Raw genomic sequence first — 18,173 nt, forward strand, 5'->3', positions numbered from 1 at the left:
GCTAGCATATCATCAGATCATAAGATAAATTACATCAGAGACCCAATTTTTCCCCAATGAATCCATCTTGCATGTAACCACCAAATGTTGGTTCCTTGAACAGCTGCTTCTTCAAGAATTAAATCATGGCTCCCATCTCTCTATCCCATGAAGTTAAAACTAAACTCATGGGTTTCAGGCACTTTGCAGTCTTACTGCATCCAACCATATCCACTCTTCATACAAATTGTAAGCACAGAAAAACTTTTTCCTCAATGTTCTCAAGTAGTTTGTATTCATTCTTTTCTCTATATTTTTTTAAGAAAAAATTATTTTGGATAATTATAGATTCTCAGGAAGCTGCTAGGATGGTACAGAAGCAGAGAACTTCCTTATCCCTTCATTTAGCATAGGTCTGCTGTTGACAAATTCTTCTTCTGAGAATTTCCAGATAGTCTATTCCTGAAGACTATTTTCAATGCATGTAGAATTCAAGTTAACCATTCTTTCTTACACTGCTTGAATGTCATGCTACCCCCTCTGTCCTCCATCTTTTCAGGTGAGAAGTCCACAGTCAGTGGTATGGATTCTCCCCTATAGGTAAGATGTTGTTTCTCCTTCTTTGCTTTCAAGATTTTTTTGTCTTTAGTTTTTAGAGGTTTTTGTCTTTAGTTTTTAGAGGTTTGACTATATTGTATCTTGGTGTGGATTTCTTTGGGTTTACCCTGTTTGTGGTTCTTGAATCCATAGATTTAGGTAAATTTGGAAATTTTTTAGCTATATTTCTTCAAATACATTTATAGTTCTAACCTCTTCCCAGGTCTCCAATGACACAAATATTAGACCTTTGTTATGGTCCCACAGATTTCTGAGGCTGTTAATTCTTTTTCTCCAAAAGTCTATTTCCTCTCTGTTGATATTTTCAAGTCACCAATTCTTACCTCTGTCCATTTTATTGTTGAACCAATTCATTCAGTGTTTTATTTTGGTTATAGTATTTTCACTTCTAAAATTGCCTTTTGGGTTTTATTTATTTTTTTGCTGATACTAATTTTAAATTGGTTGCATGTGTGAAACACATGTCTGGAGGGGAAGGAGGTGATTTGACCCTGTTACCACTGAGTGATGGTGAAAATCTTTAACACTCTAAATCTCCTCTGATACAGTCCTAGCAAGGGTGCCCCATTACTGGCAGGTAAGGAAAGAAGTCCAGGCTGTGCCCAAGCCTTGCCTGCAGGATTTTCTGTAGTATTTGGCTAGATTAAAGTGGTCACTTTCTAAAAAACAGTGTCTCTATAGGCTACCCCTTTCTGGTTCCTTTTGCTGTAGAGTAGGCATTTATTGACCTCATCTTTTTATCCTGCATCTGATGGCATTCTCAATCAATGATTCTAGGATAGATGAGGCAAAAAGAAAATTTAACAAGTTCAACTCTGAATTGCCCATAGATAAACATCAAAAGTCTCTGAAAATATAATTTTTCCAACAGCAAAATAAAAACATTTTTTATTTACCATTTTTTAAAGATTTTATTTATTTATTCATGAGAGACATAGAGAGAAAGGCAGAGACACAGGCAGAGGGAGAAGCAGGCTCCTTGAGGGGAGCCTGATGTGGGACTTGATCCTGGGACCGGGATCATGCCCTGAGCTGAAGGCAGATGCTCAACAGCTGAGCCTCCAAGGCATCCCTTCCCATTTTTAATTTTATAACAAATCATACAAATATGAAAACCATAAAGCATGGCTAATAAAGTGGACAATTTTAAATTATATCTTTCAAAACAAAAATCTACCTTATGTTTACATTAAAACCTTTTTCTCGAGGATCCCTGGCGGCTCAGTGGTTGAGAGTTTGCCTTTGGCTCAGGGCGTGACCCCGGGGTCCTGGAATCGAGTCCCACATCAGCCTCCCTAAAGGGAGTCTGCTTCTCCCTCTGCCTGTGTCTCTGCCTCTTTGTGTGTCTCTCATGAATAAATAAAATCTTTATAAATAAATAAATAAATAAATAAATAAATAAATAAAACCTTTTTCTCAGACCTTTATTCAAAATAATGCTAATTATAAAATGATTTTTAGAAAATAAATGCACATGTAAATATTTGAATATAAAACAATGTATTTGCTAGTTTAGGAAATGTAGCTATTTCCTCAAAATAAATTTTCCAACTGCCTTGAGAGTGACTAAGTTTACTTGGCTGGATGCAGCAGAGTTTCCAGATATGTGTCAATAAAAAAGTCAACAAAGTTTCAAGAAATACAGCAGTACAATATATTCAGGTGAAAGTTGGTGAAACCGAGGAAATGATTACCTGGTAATAGGCAGCTCAGTGTTCCAACCTTGTTTACCAACACCTCTTAGTTTAAGAGAGTTTAGTAGTTTCTCAGATTTTAATATTTCTCTGGAAGTTTATGTGCTGCCTACAATTTTATTCTTATTAGGGGTTGAGGGCTGATGGGCCTTTTCCTTTACCTTCGCTCTGGCTCCCAGCTTCCCTGCATTTCAGATTGTAATTTTTGCTTTCCAGGATTGTAAATTTCTCATAAGTCAATGGACTTCTGGAACCAGTATTATATATTCGAGACATGTCAACACTAATCTTTAGGAAACACAACTATCATTAATATAATTTTCATACCAAAAAACACCACAAAAATTAAACAATATACTCACCACTTCCACTAATTATATCAGGTTTGGCCTTCATCATTTTGCAAAATTGTCTTCGGCAATTTTCTATCCACTCAGTTTGTTTATCAGACATTTTGAAGTGTAATAAAAGCTTGCCAAGATCATTGTCTAATAAGAAATACAGCATGTTATATCATTATAAGGAGATGCTAGAAACACCAAAAATATAAGTATTGCTGTTAAATATGTAAATAGTTACATATTCCAGAAGTACTATATGGCTGTCAGAAGAAAACAGACATTTTTCTGTAATTACATCTTACACCATCAATTATACTTATTTAAAGCCTATAAAATGAATTTATTAAAAGCTCACAAAATGGAATGATTCATAACCATAATTCTTGAATGTTCTTTTTCTTATATGAATATGATTCATTACTGAGTATTTGAAGCAACACACATCAAATAATAGATGTGATATATAGAAGATTTCACTACATAGATTGACATGTACATTATACTCTTTTCTCATGCACATTCAGATACGTTCTTCATTTCTTTAAGAGCAAAAAAAAAAAAAAAATAAGCACAGAGAATTTCTAGCCATTTATTTCCACTTGCAAAAAATTATACCAAATGTGATTGGTGCTGAAAGAGTATGTAGGGTTAAACTATAACTTCTTTCTAAGCAGTTTCATGAATACACAGCCAACTTCCATCTAATTTTATTTTTCCATTTTAACTTTAATTTTATTCCCATGAGATTTTTCCATCCTCCATTCTAATATCATTCTCATGAGATTTTGTATTAGAAAACATCTATAAATAATATATTTTAAAAGGATGTAAGTGTCCTTAAAAAAAGGATATACAAATATTTATTCAAGCAAACATATATACTATCTTCTCACACATGTAGATAAAGATTCAAGGGGGAGAAAAAAAAGCAATAATGTTCTCTTATTTTCTAGAAGATCATGGGGGAATAGGCAGTCACATAAACTCCTATCTTTTAACACTTTTCTTGAAAGAGGTTTGGGGATCAAAAAGGAGTAAGAACCTTTTGAAAACAGAGTCAAAGGCCAGACTGCCTCTGCCCAAATGTGTCTAGACATCTTATACTACAAAATATATCTGCCAAAGCTCTTTTTGGGCTGATAAATACCACCAGGAAGATAACAGTGATCAATCTATTACTGGGGAGAATTTCAACCAACTTCTACCTTCCTAAAAGAAATGAATAAAAATATAAAGCAAGTCCTTACTCTTAGAGATTTAAAAAATTAACCTATCATACCAAACTATTTTCATTTTCCATCCAATCTTTGTAAAAAGATTCAATATTCAATAATCAATAAATATGTATGGAGTTTTTCCTACTTGGCTACAACAATCAAGACAAAGTCACTTGTTCTCATAAAGCATATGCTTATATATATAAGTATGTATATATATATACACATATATGTATGTGTGTATATGAGTGTGTGTGTGTGTATATATATGTATATATACACACACACACACATTATTGTAGTGCAATTAAGACACATTTATCATTCCTATGATCTAAATTGGTTTTATTTAGGGACACCTGGGTGGCTCAGCAGTTGAGCCTCTGCCTTTGGCTCAGGGCATGATCCCGGAGTCCTGGTATCAAGTCCCACATCGGGCTCCCCACAGGGAGCCTGCTTCTCCCTCTGCCTATGTCTCTGCCTCTCTCTCTCTGTTTAAAGAGATAATTAATAAAATCTTTTTTAAAAATTGGTCTTATTTAACCTTAAAAAAGCAACAACATATTACCCAGACCTTCATGGTTATATCTAAAAATAATGTTTAAATATATAAATAATAATTCATGTAAATAGGCCCCTATTTGACATGTAGATACCAAAAAGCCTTCGCATATCAAAGCTACATATTATTTTATACAAACACATGAATATATGAATAAATATACTAAACATATGCATACTCACACAAATATATGAACAAGAATGGTTTTGTTGAAAGAATATGTAATTCAGATATTTAGTACTATTCTCTTCTCTTTGAATATTAAGAACAAAATGATCCTGTAACATTTCATAAATAGCCTCAATCAGAAGCAATAAGTAGAGAAAAATTAAAGTTATTAAGTCAAAGGAAAAAATGATTCTTTTTATAAAAACTCTCAAAACCTTTAACCTAAACTCAAGAAATACCAAAGCTGATAACTTTGTTGAAAATTATGTTACTAATAACAAAGTTATAACGTTAAATGTATCTTAATATGAATTAGGTAAAGACTTAACTCAACAGCATTAAAATAATTTTCTTATAGTTTATCATTTAGAATATCTACATTACTTATTCTCCCAAGAACAAATTACTTAAAGCCTAATAAGAATCACTAGTGGCACATGGTTGCAAAGACAAATGCAGTTTTTTCATCTGTATCTTCCTCTATATCATCTTTTGTATCTTTATGTAACCTGTCCTTTATAACTATCTCCTCCTTCAAGTAGAAGATGCCCATGTAGCTCTTTCATAAATTACCTGCTATTTAAAACTCCTACATTATCCTTTTCCTCTTCCCTCCTGCCCTGCACGCTCCTCTTGCCCTCCCATCCTTTCACACTTTTGTTATTGTTTTGTTTTTTCATCTCATTCTGAGAAAAAGGACACAAGGCACCACAATTGTAAACAGTACTGAAGCAGCAGATGTGAGACACATGTAAGTCTATCAGTTGGTGGAAGAGCTAAAGGGTCCAGTTTACCTGGAAATTGGAATTTAGGCTGAGCCCAAGACAGAGTGACTACAAAGACTCCTACAGACAACTTGGTAACCTTTATATACATCTGGTTACATTCCTCCAATCAATGAGAGAGTAAGCCTTTCGACTTGCATTCCTCATAGTTAAAAATATTTAGTGATTTGATACAATGTTAACTGAAAAATATATATATCTGTAATATTCATGTTTGAGGGGAATAGTGATTCCTATATTCCCCCCTCCAAATTTGGGACTAACAGAGTAGTAGATAGGAGTAGATAAATGGAGTCCAAGAAATCTGTTAGTACTGAAACAGCTAACATAGACACCATCACTTGGGTGGGCAAGCCAGTCTCTTTTTCTGTCTTCCTTTGCTAACTTGGGATTTTGAACAGGATGGGGTGTGCCTGTGATTCCCTGCCACCCTGGGAACCACTATACCCTCCTTAGGCCCAGACTGCTGATCCAGGGTAGGGTGAGTGTGTGTCAGTGGAGGCTGGGGTGGAGGGGGCTGCAGTGTGGGAAAGTAGCTCTGAGGTTGACCTCAGCTTCTCAGCATAGTTGTCCTTTGGGGAGCTTGAGGAACTGGGGTCAGGCCAAGCAGAGGCCTTGGTGCTGGTTGGAGATGGGGCCTGCAGAGTCTTAGTTACTGATTTCATTTTCAGTAAGTCCAGGTTTGTTACATTGGTTTCCCAATAAAAAAAGAAAATTGGAAAAAAAAAAAAAAAGATTTAGATGTACCTGTCATTATTGCCTGTATCATAAAGATGTTTTTGAGGATACCAGCATGGAGAATAATTATGACACGGAGCCAATGTAAACATAAACTTGTACTATTTCCTCTGATTAGTAATTCTAGGATCATTATGCAGCAGCTCGGGAAAGCTGTTCTATGTTAAGACAAATTGTAATATTTTAATAATCTATGATATAAACTGTCTTATATCTATTCTAGTTTGATATTAGTAGTTTGTGAGGAATCCTGTAGTTTTCATTTGAATGACTTCAGTTCCTGTAGTTTGCATTTGAATGGTGTCAGTTTATGTCCACTTTTCAATTTGACCTAAGGAAGCACTACTAGGTTTTGAGTGTGCCTAAGTGTTTGAGAAGCCTAAAGTCATTAAGATAAAACCTAACATCAAAAAATCGGAAGCCGACCAAATTACCTAGAAAACCTTCAAATTATCCTGAAAATCTATCATCTCGGCCTGAGATTTAAAGAGAGACCAGCTGGAATGCTACAGTGAGAAGAGTTCGCGCATCTATCAAGGTAGGAAGACGGGGAAAAAGAAATAAAGAAACAAAGGCCTCCAAGGGGGAGCGGCCCCGCGAGGAGCCGGGCTGAGGCCGGGGCGAGTGTCCCCAGGACAGGAGAGCCCCGTCCCGGAGGAGCAGGAGCTGCACCGACCTTCCCGGGGGAAAGGGGCTCGCAGGGAGGTGGAGCAGGACCCAGGAGGGCGGGGATGCCCTCGGGTTCCCTGGGACAGTAACAGACACCTGCGCGCCCAGGAGAGTGCGCCGAGCTCCCTAAGGGCTGCAGCGCGCACGGCGGGACCCGGCGGGACCCGGAGCAGCTCGGAGGGGCTCGGGCGGCGGCTCCGCGGAGGGGGCTGCGCGGCCCCGGGAGCAGCTCGGAGGGGCTCGGGCAGAGGAAGAGGCTCCGTGCGGAGGGGGCTGCGCGGTTCCAGGAGCAGCTCCGAGGGGCTCGGGCGGCAGCTCCGCGGAGGGGGTTGCGCGGCCCGGGAGCGCGAATCCACCAGCGCAGGCTTCGGAGCACAGGGCGCCGGGACACAGCCCAGGATCCCGCCTCCCCCGGGACAGGCAGAGGCCGGGAGGGCCCAGGACAGCAAGGACGCTCCTGCCCGAGCTGAGCAGATCAGCAGCCCCGCCCCGGAGCCTCCAGGCCCTGCAGACGGAGAGCTCCAGAGTTCCTGCGGGGGCTGAATCTAGGGCTCCAGAGCTGGCCCCGCCACTAGGGCTTTTGCTCCTGGGGCCTCACGGGGTAAACAACCCCCACTGAGCCATGCACCAGGCAGGGGCAGAGCAGCTCCCCCAACTGCTAACACCTGAAAATCAGCACAGCAGGCCCCTCCCCAGAAGAGCAGCTAGACTGACTGACAACTTCCAGGGGAAGCCAAGGGACTTAAAAGTACACAGAATCAGAAGATACTCACCCGTGGTTCTCTTTTTTTTTTTTTTTTTTTTGCTTTTTGATTTGTTTCCTTCCCTCCCCCACCCCTTTTTCTCCTTTCTTTCTTTTTCTTTCTCTTTTTCTTTTTTTTCTTCCTTTTTTTTCTCTTTCTCTTTTCTTTCCTTCTTTCTCTCCTCTCTTTTTCTCCTTTTCCCAATACAACTTGCTTTTGGCCACTCTGCACTGAGCAAAATGACTACAAGGAAAACCTCACCTCAAAAGAAAGAACAGAAACAGTCCTCTCTCCCACAGAGTTACAAAATCTGGATTACAATTCAATGTCAGAAAGCCAATTCAGAAGCACTATTATACAGCTACTGCTGGCTCTAGAAAAAAGCATAAAGGACTCAAGAGACTTCATGACTGCAGAATTTAGAGCTAATCAGGCAGAAATTAAAAATCAATTGAATGAGATGCATCCAAACTAGAAGTCCTAACGACGAGGGTTAACGAGGTGGAAGAACGAGTGAGTGACATAGAAGACAAGTTGATAGCAAAGAGGGAAACTGAGGAAAAAAGAGACAAACAATTAAAAGACCATGAAGATAGATTAAGGGAAATAAACGACAGCCTGAGGAAGAAAAACTTATGTTTAATTGGTGTTCCCGAGGGCGCCGAAAGGGACTGAGGGCCAGAATATGAATTTGAGCAAATTCTAGCTGAAAACTTTCCTAATCTGGGAAGGGAAACAGGCATTCAGATCCAGGAAATAGAGAGATCCCCACCTAAAATCAATAAAAACCGTTCAACACCTCGACATTTAATTGTGAAGCTTGCAAATTCCAAAGATAAAGAGAAGATCCTTAAAGCAGCAAGAGACAAGAAATCCCTGACTTTTATGGGGAGGAGTATTAGGGTAACAGCAGACCTCTCCACAGAGACCTGGCAGGCCAGAAAGGGCTGGCAGGATATATTCAGGGTCCTAAATGAAAAGAACATGCAACCAAGAATACTTTATCCAGCAAGGCTCTCATTCAAAATGGAAGGAGAGATAAAGAGCTTCCAAGACAGGCAGCAACTGAAAGAATATGTACCTCCAAACCAGCTCTGCAAGAAATTTTAAGGGGGACTCTTAAAATTCCCCTTTAAGAAGAAGTTCAGTGGAACAGTCCACAAAAACAAGCACTGAATAGATATCATGATGACACTAAACTCATATCTCTCAATAGTAACTCTGAATGTGAACGGGCTTAATGACCCCATCAAAAGGCGCAGGGTTTCAGACTGGATAAAAAAGCAGGACCCATCTATTTGCTGTCTACAAGAGACTCATTTTAGACAGAAGGACACCTACAGCCTGAAAATAAAAGGTTGGAGAACCATTTACCATTCGAATGGTCCTCAAAAGAAAGCAGGGGTAGCCATCCTTATATCAGATGAACTAAAATTTACCCCAAAGACTGTAGTGAGAGATGAAGAGGGACACTATACCATACTTAAAGGATCTATTCAACAAGAGGACTTAACAATCCTCAATATATATGCCCCGAATGTGGGAGCTGCCAAATATATAAATCAATTATTAACCAAAGTGAAGAAATACTTAGATAATAATACACTTATACTTGGTGACTTCAATCTAGCTCTTTCTATACTCGATAGGTCTTCTAAGCACAACATCTCCAAAGAAACGAGAGCTTTAAATGATACACTGGACCAGATGGATTTCACAGATATCTACAGAACTTTACATCCAAACTCAACTGAATACACATTCTTCTCAAGCGCACATGGAACTTTCTCCAGAATAGACCACATATTGGGTCACAAATCGGGTCTGAACCAATACCAAAAGATTGGGATTGTCCCCTGCATATTCTCAGACCATAATGCCTTGAAATTAGAACTAAATCACAACAAGAAGTTTGGAAGGACCTCAAACACGTGGAGGTTAAGGACCATCCTGCTAAAAGAAAAAAGGGTCAACCAGGAAATTAAGGAAGAATTAAAAAGATTCATGGAAACTAATGAGAATGAAGATACAACCGTTCAAAATCTTTGGGATGCAGCAAAAGCAGTCCTAAGGGGGAAATACATCGCAATACAAGCATTCATTCAAAAACTGGAAAGAACTCAAATACAAAAGCTAACCTTACACATAAAGGAGCTAGAGAAAAAACAGCAAATAGATCCTACACCCAAGAGAAGAAGGGAGTTAATAAAGATTCGAGCAGAACTCAACGAAATCGAGACCAGAAGAACTGTGGAACAGATCAACAGAACCAGGAGTTGGTTCTTTGAAAGAATTAATAAGATAGATAAACCATTAGCCAGCCTTATTAAAAAGGAGAGAGAGAAGACTCAAATTAATAAAATCATGAATGAGAAAGGAGAGGTCACTACCATCACCAAGGAAATACAAACGATTTTAAAAACATATTATGAACAGCTATACGCCAATAAATTAGGCAATCTAGAAGAAATGGACGCATTCCTGGAAAGCCACAAACTACCAAAACTGAAACAGGAAGAAATAGAAAACCTGAACAGGACAATAACCAGGGAGGAAATTGAAGCAGTCATCAAAAACCTCCCAAGACACAAGAGTCCAGGGCCAGATGGCTTCCCAGGGGAATTCTATCAAACATTTAAAGAAGAAACCATACCTATTCTCCTAAAGCCGTTTGGAAAGATAGAAAGAGATGGAGTACTTCCAAATTCGTTCTATGAGGCCAGCATCACCTTAATTCCAAAACCAGACAAAGACCCCACCAAAAAGGAGAATTACAGACCAATATCCCTGATGAACATGGATGCAAAAATTCTCAACAAGATACTGGCCAATAGGATCCAACAGTACATTAAGAAAATTATTCACCATGACCAAGTAGGATTTATCCCTGGGACACAAGGCTGGTTCAACACCCGTAAAACAATCAATGTGATTCATCATATCAGCAAGAGAAAAACCAAGAACCATATGATCCTCTCATTGGATGCAGAGAAAGCATTTGACAAAATACAGCATCCATTCCTGATCAAAACTCTTCAGAGTGTAGGGATAGAGGGAACATTCCTCGACATCTTAAAAGCCATCTATGAAAAGCCCACAGCAAATATCATTCTCAATGGGGAAGCACTGGGAGCCTTTCCCCTAAGATCAGGAACAAGACAGGGATGTCCACTCTCACCACTGCTGTTCAACAAAGTACTGGAAGTCCTAGCCTCAGCAATCAGACAACAAAAAGACATTAAAGGCATTCAAATTGGCAAAGAAGAAGTCAAACTCTCCCTCTTCGCCGATGACATGATACTCTACATAGAAAACCCAAAAGTCTCCACCCCAAGGTTGCTAGAACTCATACAGCAATTCGGTAGCGTGGCAGGATACAAAATCAATGCCCAGAAGTCAGTGGCATTTCTATACACTAACAATGAGACTGAAGAAAGAGAAATTAAGGAGTCAATCCCATTTACAATTGCACCCAAAAGCATAAGATACCTAGGAATAAACCTAACCAAAGATGTAAAGGATCTATACCCTCAAAACTATAGAACACTTCTGAAAGAAATTGAGGAAGACACAAAGAGATGGAAAAATATTCCATGCTCATGGATTGGCAGCATTAATATTGTGAAAATGTCAATGTTACCCAGGGCAATATACACGTTTAATGCAATCCCTATCAAAATACCATGGACTTTCTTCAGAGAGTTAGAACAAATTATTTTAAGATTTGTGTGGAATCAGAAAAGGCCCCGAATAGCCAGGGGAATTTTAAAAAAGAAAACCATATCTGGGGGCATCACAATGCCAGATTTCAGGTTGTACTACAAAGCTGTGGTCATCAAGACAGTGTGGTACTGGCACTAAAACAGACACATAGATCAGTGGAACAGAATAGAGAATCCAGAAGTGGACCCTGAACTTTATGGGCAACTAATATTCGATAAAGGAGGAAAGACTATCCATTGGAAGAAAGACAGTCTCTTCAATAAATGGTGCTGGGAAAATTGGACATCCACATGCAGAAGAATGAAACTAGACCACTCTTTTCACCATACACAAAGATAAACTCAAAATGGATGAAAGATCTAAATGTGAGACAAGAGTCCATCAAAATCCTAGAGAAGAACACAGGCAACACCCTTTTTGAACTCGGCCATAGTAACTTCTTGCAAGATACATCCACGAAGGCAAAAGAAACAAAAGCAAAAATGAACTATTGGGACTTCATCAAGATAAGAAGCTTTTGCACAGCAAAGGATACAGTCAACAAAACTCAAAGACAACCTACAGAATGGGAGAGGATATTTGCAAATGACGTATCAGATAAAGGGCTAGTTTCCAAGATCTATAAAGAACTTATTAAACTCAACACCAAAGAAACAAACAATCCAATCATGAAATGGGCAAAAGACATGAACAGAAATCTCACAGAGGAAGATATAGACATGGCCAACATGCATATGAGAAAATGCTCCGCATCACTTGCCATCAGGGAAATACAAATCAAAACCACAATGAGATACCACCTCACACTAGTGAGAATGGGGAAAATTAACAAGGCAGGAAACAACAAACGTTGGAGAGGATGCAGAGAAAAGGGAACCCTCTTACACTGTTGGTGGGAATGTGAACTGGTGCAGCCACTCTGGAAAACTGTGTGGAGGTTCCTCAAACAGTTAAAAATATACCTGCCCTACGACCCAGCAATTGCACTGTTGAGGATTTACCCCAAAGATACAAATGCAATGAAACGCCGGGACACCTGCACCCCGATGTTTATAGCAGCAATGGCCACGATAGCCAAACTGTGGAAGGAGCCTCGGTGTCCAACGAAAGATGAATGGATAAAGAAGATGTGGTTTATGTATACAATGGAATATTACTCAGTTATTAGAAATGACAAATACCCACCATTTGCTTCAACGTGGATGGAACTGGAGGGTATTATGCTGAGTGAAGTAAGTCAGTCGGAGAAGGACAAACATTATATGTTCTCATTCATTTGGGGAATATAAATAATAGTGAAAGGGAATATAAGGGAAGGGAGAAGAAATGTGTGGGAAATATCAGAAAGGGAGACAGAACGTAAAGACTGCTAACTCTGGGAAACGAAATAGGGGTGCTGGAAGGGGAGGAGGGCGGGGGGTGGGAGTGAATGGGTGACGGGCACTGGGGGTTATTCTGTATGTTAGTAAATTGAACACCAATAAAAAATAAATTAAAAAAAAAATCGGAAGCCAAGTAACTTGTGCAGAAGGAATACACAGAAAACTTGGGGTGGTTTGGTTAGAGTATAATTAGGGGAGGGTGTGCATAAGGTAGATTTTTCTGGTTTTTTGAAATTGTAATTTTTTTGATGTGCTATTTCAATTTTTAGTAGCAAATGTGTATGTAGAGGATCTTATTAAAATTGAGACTTATTTGAAAAAAAAATTTTAAAAAAATGCCACAAGGACTTCAAAATGTCTCCCCTGAATTGAACTGACCTATTCAATCACAGACAATGACAGACAACCAAAGGCTGTCTAAATATATACCTAACTAAAAGGTACCAATATAACCTAAAGATAGGCTAACTTGAAAGTACACCATACACAAAATCCAAGATTTTGCAACCTTCTCCCAAGTTCCCCTACCAAACATTCTTCCTATCTTTATGCAGAGTAAGTGGGAAGTCCAGAGAGAGGCCAATGGTGTTACACCAGCAAAGGCCCTTGGATAGAGAATAAGGCAAGAGGAAACAGAATCACAGGAACGGTACTCAGGAATACAGTAACTTTAAATTAGTGATTATATGAGTAGAACAAATATGAATCTGATGTTGTCCCAAATTTTCTATGTGTATAACAACACAAAAAATTAAAACCCAGAGTTTTGCTTCTGCCCATGATGGAGATACGAGGAATAGAGTGGCTATCCTGCTGTAAAAAACCTGAAAACTGAATAAAATACAACAAACAACTATTTTCAAACATTGGACAATGGGCAGTACAAGACTGATTTACTTGTGAAAAGGGAAACTAATGTGTTGAGCTTTACAACTGGCTTTTATTCTTGAAGGCAATCTCAAGATCACTATGCACAAAGTGTGGGTGCCATGCAGGACTTGCAAAGTTGAAGGGACAGAAGCCAAACTGCAGAGACTGAGGAGGCTAAAATTTTTGGATCAGTACTGGAAAAGAAGAGCAGAACAAATAACTAGAGAAATCCATGTCTTTGTTAAGCTGATTGCAAAATAAACAACTATGCAAATTAAGACTGAAACTCCACAAGGTTTGGCAAAAAACACTTGGGAGATGTAAAATGAACAATATACTCTGTGCTAGCAGATGTAAAAATTCCAGGGTGCAGAGTCCTTTAACTACCAGGGTAGTGAGTGCTTAAAGGTGCCAGAAAAATAACAACTTAGTAATAGGGTTAAATTAGCAATAAAGGCAAATCTACACACACTGTAACCAAATAATGAAAGCCTTGAAGGATCAAACTGATCCATGAATAACTTGACAGCACTTCAAAAAAATGCCCATTACTATCTAAAGAAAAACAAAATCTCCATTCAACAATGTAAAATCAATAATGTCTGATATTCAATAAACAAATCACTAACATGAGAAAAGGAGAAAACGTGGCTCATAACCAGTACAAAAATCAACTAATAGATGCATTAAAGGACTAGAGCGATGTGAATAGCAAAGATTTAAAAGCATATATTTTTAAGTATTTTAAGTATTTAAAGAATATGTGAACAAAACCAAAAGTTTTGGAAAAACTTAACCAAACTGCAGCTTATCAATACCGAAATCCCACTCAGTAAAAAGAGAGAGCAAAGGGTACATGTAACAAACTGGATGAATCTCAAAATCATTATGCTAGGAGAAAGAAACCAGGCACAAATAAAGTATCCTATATGATTCTCTTGTATGAACCACTAGTATAGGAAAAACTAATCTTTGGTAGCTATTCTCAAATGGACTATGTTTTGCTCTCCAGGAGTTACATGAACAGTCCTTACAGACATTTCTGATTGTCATACCTGGGAGTGGGCAGCACAATACAGTTCTACTAGCATCTAGTGGATATAGATCAGGGATGCTGCTAAAAATCCTACAAGGCACAGGACCGCATCCTCTGGCAACAAGCAATTACCCAGACCAAAATATTGATAGTGCTGAGGTTGAGAAATCCTAATCTAATAGTAGTGGGGGGTGGGGAATCAGTAATTGCCTAAGGCTGGAAGTAGAGAGAGGTTGACTATAAGGGACAAGGGGAACTTTTGTGGGGTCATGAAAATGTTATGTATTTGATTATGGTGGTGCTTCTGTGTGCACAGACATGTCAAAATTCAAACTATTCTTAAAATGGATGTATTCTGTTGTACATAAAAATTGCTTATATATACATGTTATGTAAACATGAGTTATAACTGAAAGTGACAGTGACTAAAAGCTTCTAAGCATATTAGTGTCACTAAAATAAGAGCAATTATAGTTCCTAATTTGGTATAAAGTCTATATAAGAACTCAATAAACTATAAGTAAAAGTATAGGCATGTATAAAATTATTCACTTGAAAGGACCTTAATCACAATATTATAGTAAAGTGTTTTAAAGTATAGATTTTTTAACTCCTCATTGTATATCTTATGAGGTTTTGGCTCCTTTCTGGGTACAATCCAGTCTCCTATAATAAAATGAATATTCACTTCTTAGGGTTAAATAAGAAAACAATCTATTTCACCAGGGAGAATCCAGGTTTATATTCTTCTATACATTGAACACGATTTCTTTCTTAACTCACATTTTTATATCAATGGGTTTAAAAAATTCTTATCCTACAGTATTATTTTTAGAGACAGTACCATATTATAATTAAGTTTCACTATATTAATTATACATCTAGTTATGAAGTTACCATGGTGAACGACTGTTTTATTTTCCAAAAAAAGGTTTGGTGTGTCTAGTGAGTAAATGCTCTTCTCCTCTTTGCTCCTTCAGACCACTATGATTTACAGACAGTGCAAAGTTGGAAAAGAAAGTAAAAAAAACTGTTTTAAACTCATTCCTTAATATCACTGAGGAAAATGTGGGCAAAAAAGGGAAACATCAAGTTTCATGTTCACCAATCACAGGTAACAATATTTCATATCTAAATTCTGAAATTCTTTGTTATAGTAAGCACTATAATCTTTTCATACTTGAGGATACTGTATAATTTTTTCTCAAAAGATTATTACATAGAATGTTACGTTGATTATAAGATTATTATGGATAATATAAAAAGAATCACAGTTTCAAAGGGAGGAAAAAAGTAAGCTCAATATAAATGCAGTAAAAGCCTGCTATTTACACAGAAAACTTCTAGTACTTCTTTCCCAAATGCAATTGTGAATACCCATTTTATATAGAATATCATAACAGATTCTGCAAAAGAAACAAAATAAACAAAGATTTCATAAACTAACCAGCAACAGATTCCTGGGCTTAATTTAATCACCTTTGTCTTATTCTGAACCTTATTTGTGCAATATTTGCTTTTCATTTGCATTTCTGCTTATCTTCTTCCATGTAGCTTAAGATAGTCATTTCAATCTACCCTTATTACAATAAATAAGGAAAGACTGGAGTGGTCTGTGAGAAGCAATTGATAAGATGCCTAAATTCTCTGTATTAGTTCTCTGTACATCTCTAAATTTGGGAGTATCTAAATTCATTACACATTTCATTTGAACTACATGAGCTCTTAACACATGATATCTACATTTTATACAGGTTATTCCTCATTGTAGAATTATATCCCTTTTCCTTTTTTAACATAAGTGATAATCAATTACTATAAAACAAATGAGTCACATTTTCAAGAAATGAAGAATTCACTTTCCCTTATCACCTGCACTTAAACTAGTAGGTTATCTGTTTCCCTTGGTTGCCATAGATACATGTGTTTCAAACATGAAGAAATAAGTACATGAAAATAAGTTTTATTATTCAAAAGAAATAACTTATTCTGATTTGTAAACTAAGTATCTCAACAGCTGCAGCTCAAGATTTACTACACTGAAAAGAAACCAAAATATCATACTCCCAGTCCCATAAGTTAACAGAATAATATCAAAAAAAGTCATTTACCTTTATCTGCAGAAAATAAATGTTCATAAAGGTTAAAAACAATTAGAAAAAAGAATAAGAAAATGTCTGATTTGACATAAAGGCCTAAATAAGTAGTTGATAAAAGAGAGAATTCATCACTAAAAATATTTGTAGACTAACCATATGTACAAGACATAATTTAAAAAGCTTTTAAAATCAGAACAAACAGTATCCAAATGATTTTAAATACCAGCATGTCTTGAGAGCTAGGATCAAGTATGTTGGCATCATAAGAATAGAACTACAAAACCAATAAACTTTATTGCTCACTCACTGCACAAGGCCTAACTCCAGAGGAAGAGAATATGGCATGGTACTCTAGTGCTTCGTTCCATTTCTCATATAGAAACCTTCTCTATTAATATTTGTTTCTTTCTATTGAACAAAATACATTGCAAAGATTATTTTATAAATAGTCTACAATTAATAAATTATATATAATACTTCAAAAAGCCTTTTCTACCCCTCAATATACTATTAAATATTGCCAATGGTTTGCATTTTCATTTATGCTTTTGTACCAAATCTATGTGAATAATATAGATTTAATACAGTGGATTAGATTCATGTTTTTCACTAAGAACAGAATATGATCCTCACAGGCATTTGACCAGTACATGGAACCTAATGATTCAACATATATTTTATACTGAATTCATTCAGAGCTGAAAATGTACAAACTGAAAAGCAAGTTTTAACTTGAATTCACTTCAATATCCTCCCTCCTTCTTTCTTTAACTTGAAAAAGAAAAATTACTTCATGTTGGGGTGGGGGGAAGATATCACAGATAGTTATGTTTCACATATTATGAACCTTAAAATGATCTGTTTTCTCATATAGGCATAATGCCATCTAAAAATATCCAATTAAAAATATCTGAACAATCAGACTATAAAGATTTTAACATTATGTGGTGCATTCCATTAAAAGGAATGATTTTCACCATGAAACTTACTCCTTCATATAGTATTTGAAAAAGAATGTTTTGCCAGGCAGAAAATCAATTTCCTATCAGGTAAGTAAAAATGCAGCAGAGGAAGCAGTAAAGTTAAGATACTAAAGCTACAAAAGATTAAATTTGAAGTAATCACAGGATAAAGGCTGTAAATTTTTTTTTTTGCTTATTTTTTTTCAATTGTGGAAAAAAATGACATGTAACACTAACAATGCATACCTTTTATGTGCTATAAAAACGTAAAGTACCACTTTGTAAATGATAAAATAACTATAATAAAGGTGTCTACTTCAAAAATGATATACACAGAAGTCTAGCTCAAGGGGCTTTCTAACTGCAGAGCTATTGATGCTCTAAAAAATGAGTCAGATCAGAGATTATTCTAGGTATGAGTAAAAATTTCTAAATTTATGTATTAGCCCAAAAGGAATTCCCAATGTCCACTGACAAAGATTTGGAAGATAGAGTCTGATGATGGGAAATACAAAGGGAGAAGAAATTCAATGTTAATTCATCCATTCATTCAATAGACATTTATTGTTGTCTACTACCTAAAGCAG

At 37.0% G+C, this 18,173-nt stretch overlaps 1 protein-coding gene and 1 long non-coding RNA gene across 9 annotated transcripts in view; one reads left to right on the plus strand and one right to left on the minus strand.

The window, feature by feature from the left end:
* The window catches only part of LOC144316055 (uncharacterized), a 117,159-nt gene that overhangs the window by 89,415 nt on the left and 9,571 nt on the right, over positions 1–18,173 (plus strand). For both annotated transcript variants that reach the window (XR_013381856.1, XR_013381857.1), the window contains one exon: positions 15,506–15,639. This is a non-coding gene — a long non-coding RNA (uncharacterized LOC144316055). The remainder of the gene's footprint in view (positions 1–15,505; positions 15,640–18,173) is intronic.
* The window catches only part of TBC1D32 (TBC1 domain family member 32), a 211,104-nt gene that overhangs the window by 53,781 nt on the left and 139,150 nt on the right, over positions 1–18,173 (minus strand). For all 7 annotated transcript variants that reach the window (XR_013381762.1, XR_013381757.1, XM_077901391.1 and 4 more), the window contains one exon: positions 2,654–2,779. Coding sequence is in view for 5 of the 7 variants with exons in the window: in XM_077901391.1 (XP_077757517.1) it covers positions 2,654–2,779 (126 nt within the window). In the remaining 2 variants the exon portion in view is untranslated. The remainder of the gene's footprint in view (positions 1–2,653; positions 2,780–18,173) is intronic.

Source organism: Canis aureus, chromosome 1 (genome assembly GCF_053574225.1).
Source record: "Canis aureus isolate CA01 chromosome 1, VMU_Caureus_v.1.0, whole genome shotgun sequence".
In the NCBI taxonomy this organism is placed as follows: Eukaryota; Metazoa; Chordata; class Mammalia; order Carnivora; family Canidae; genus Canis; species Canis aureus.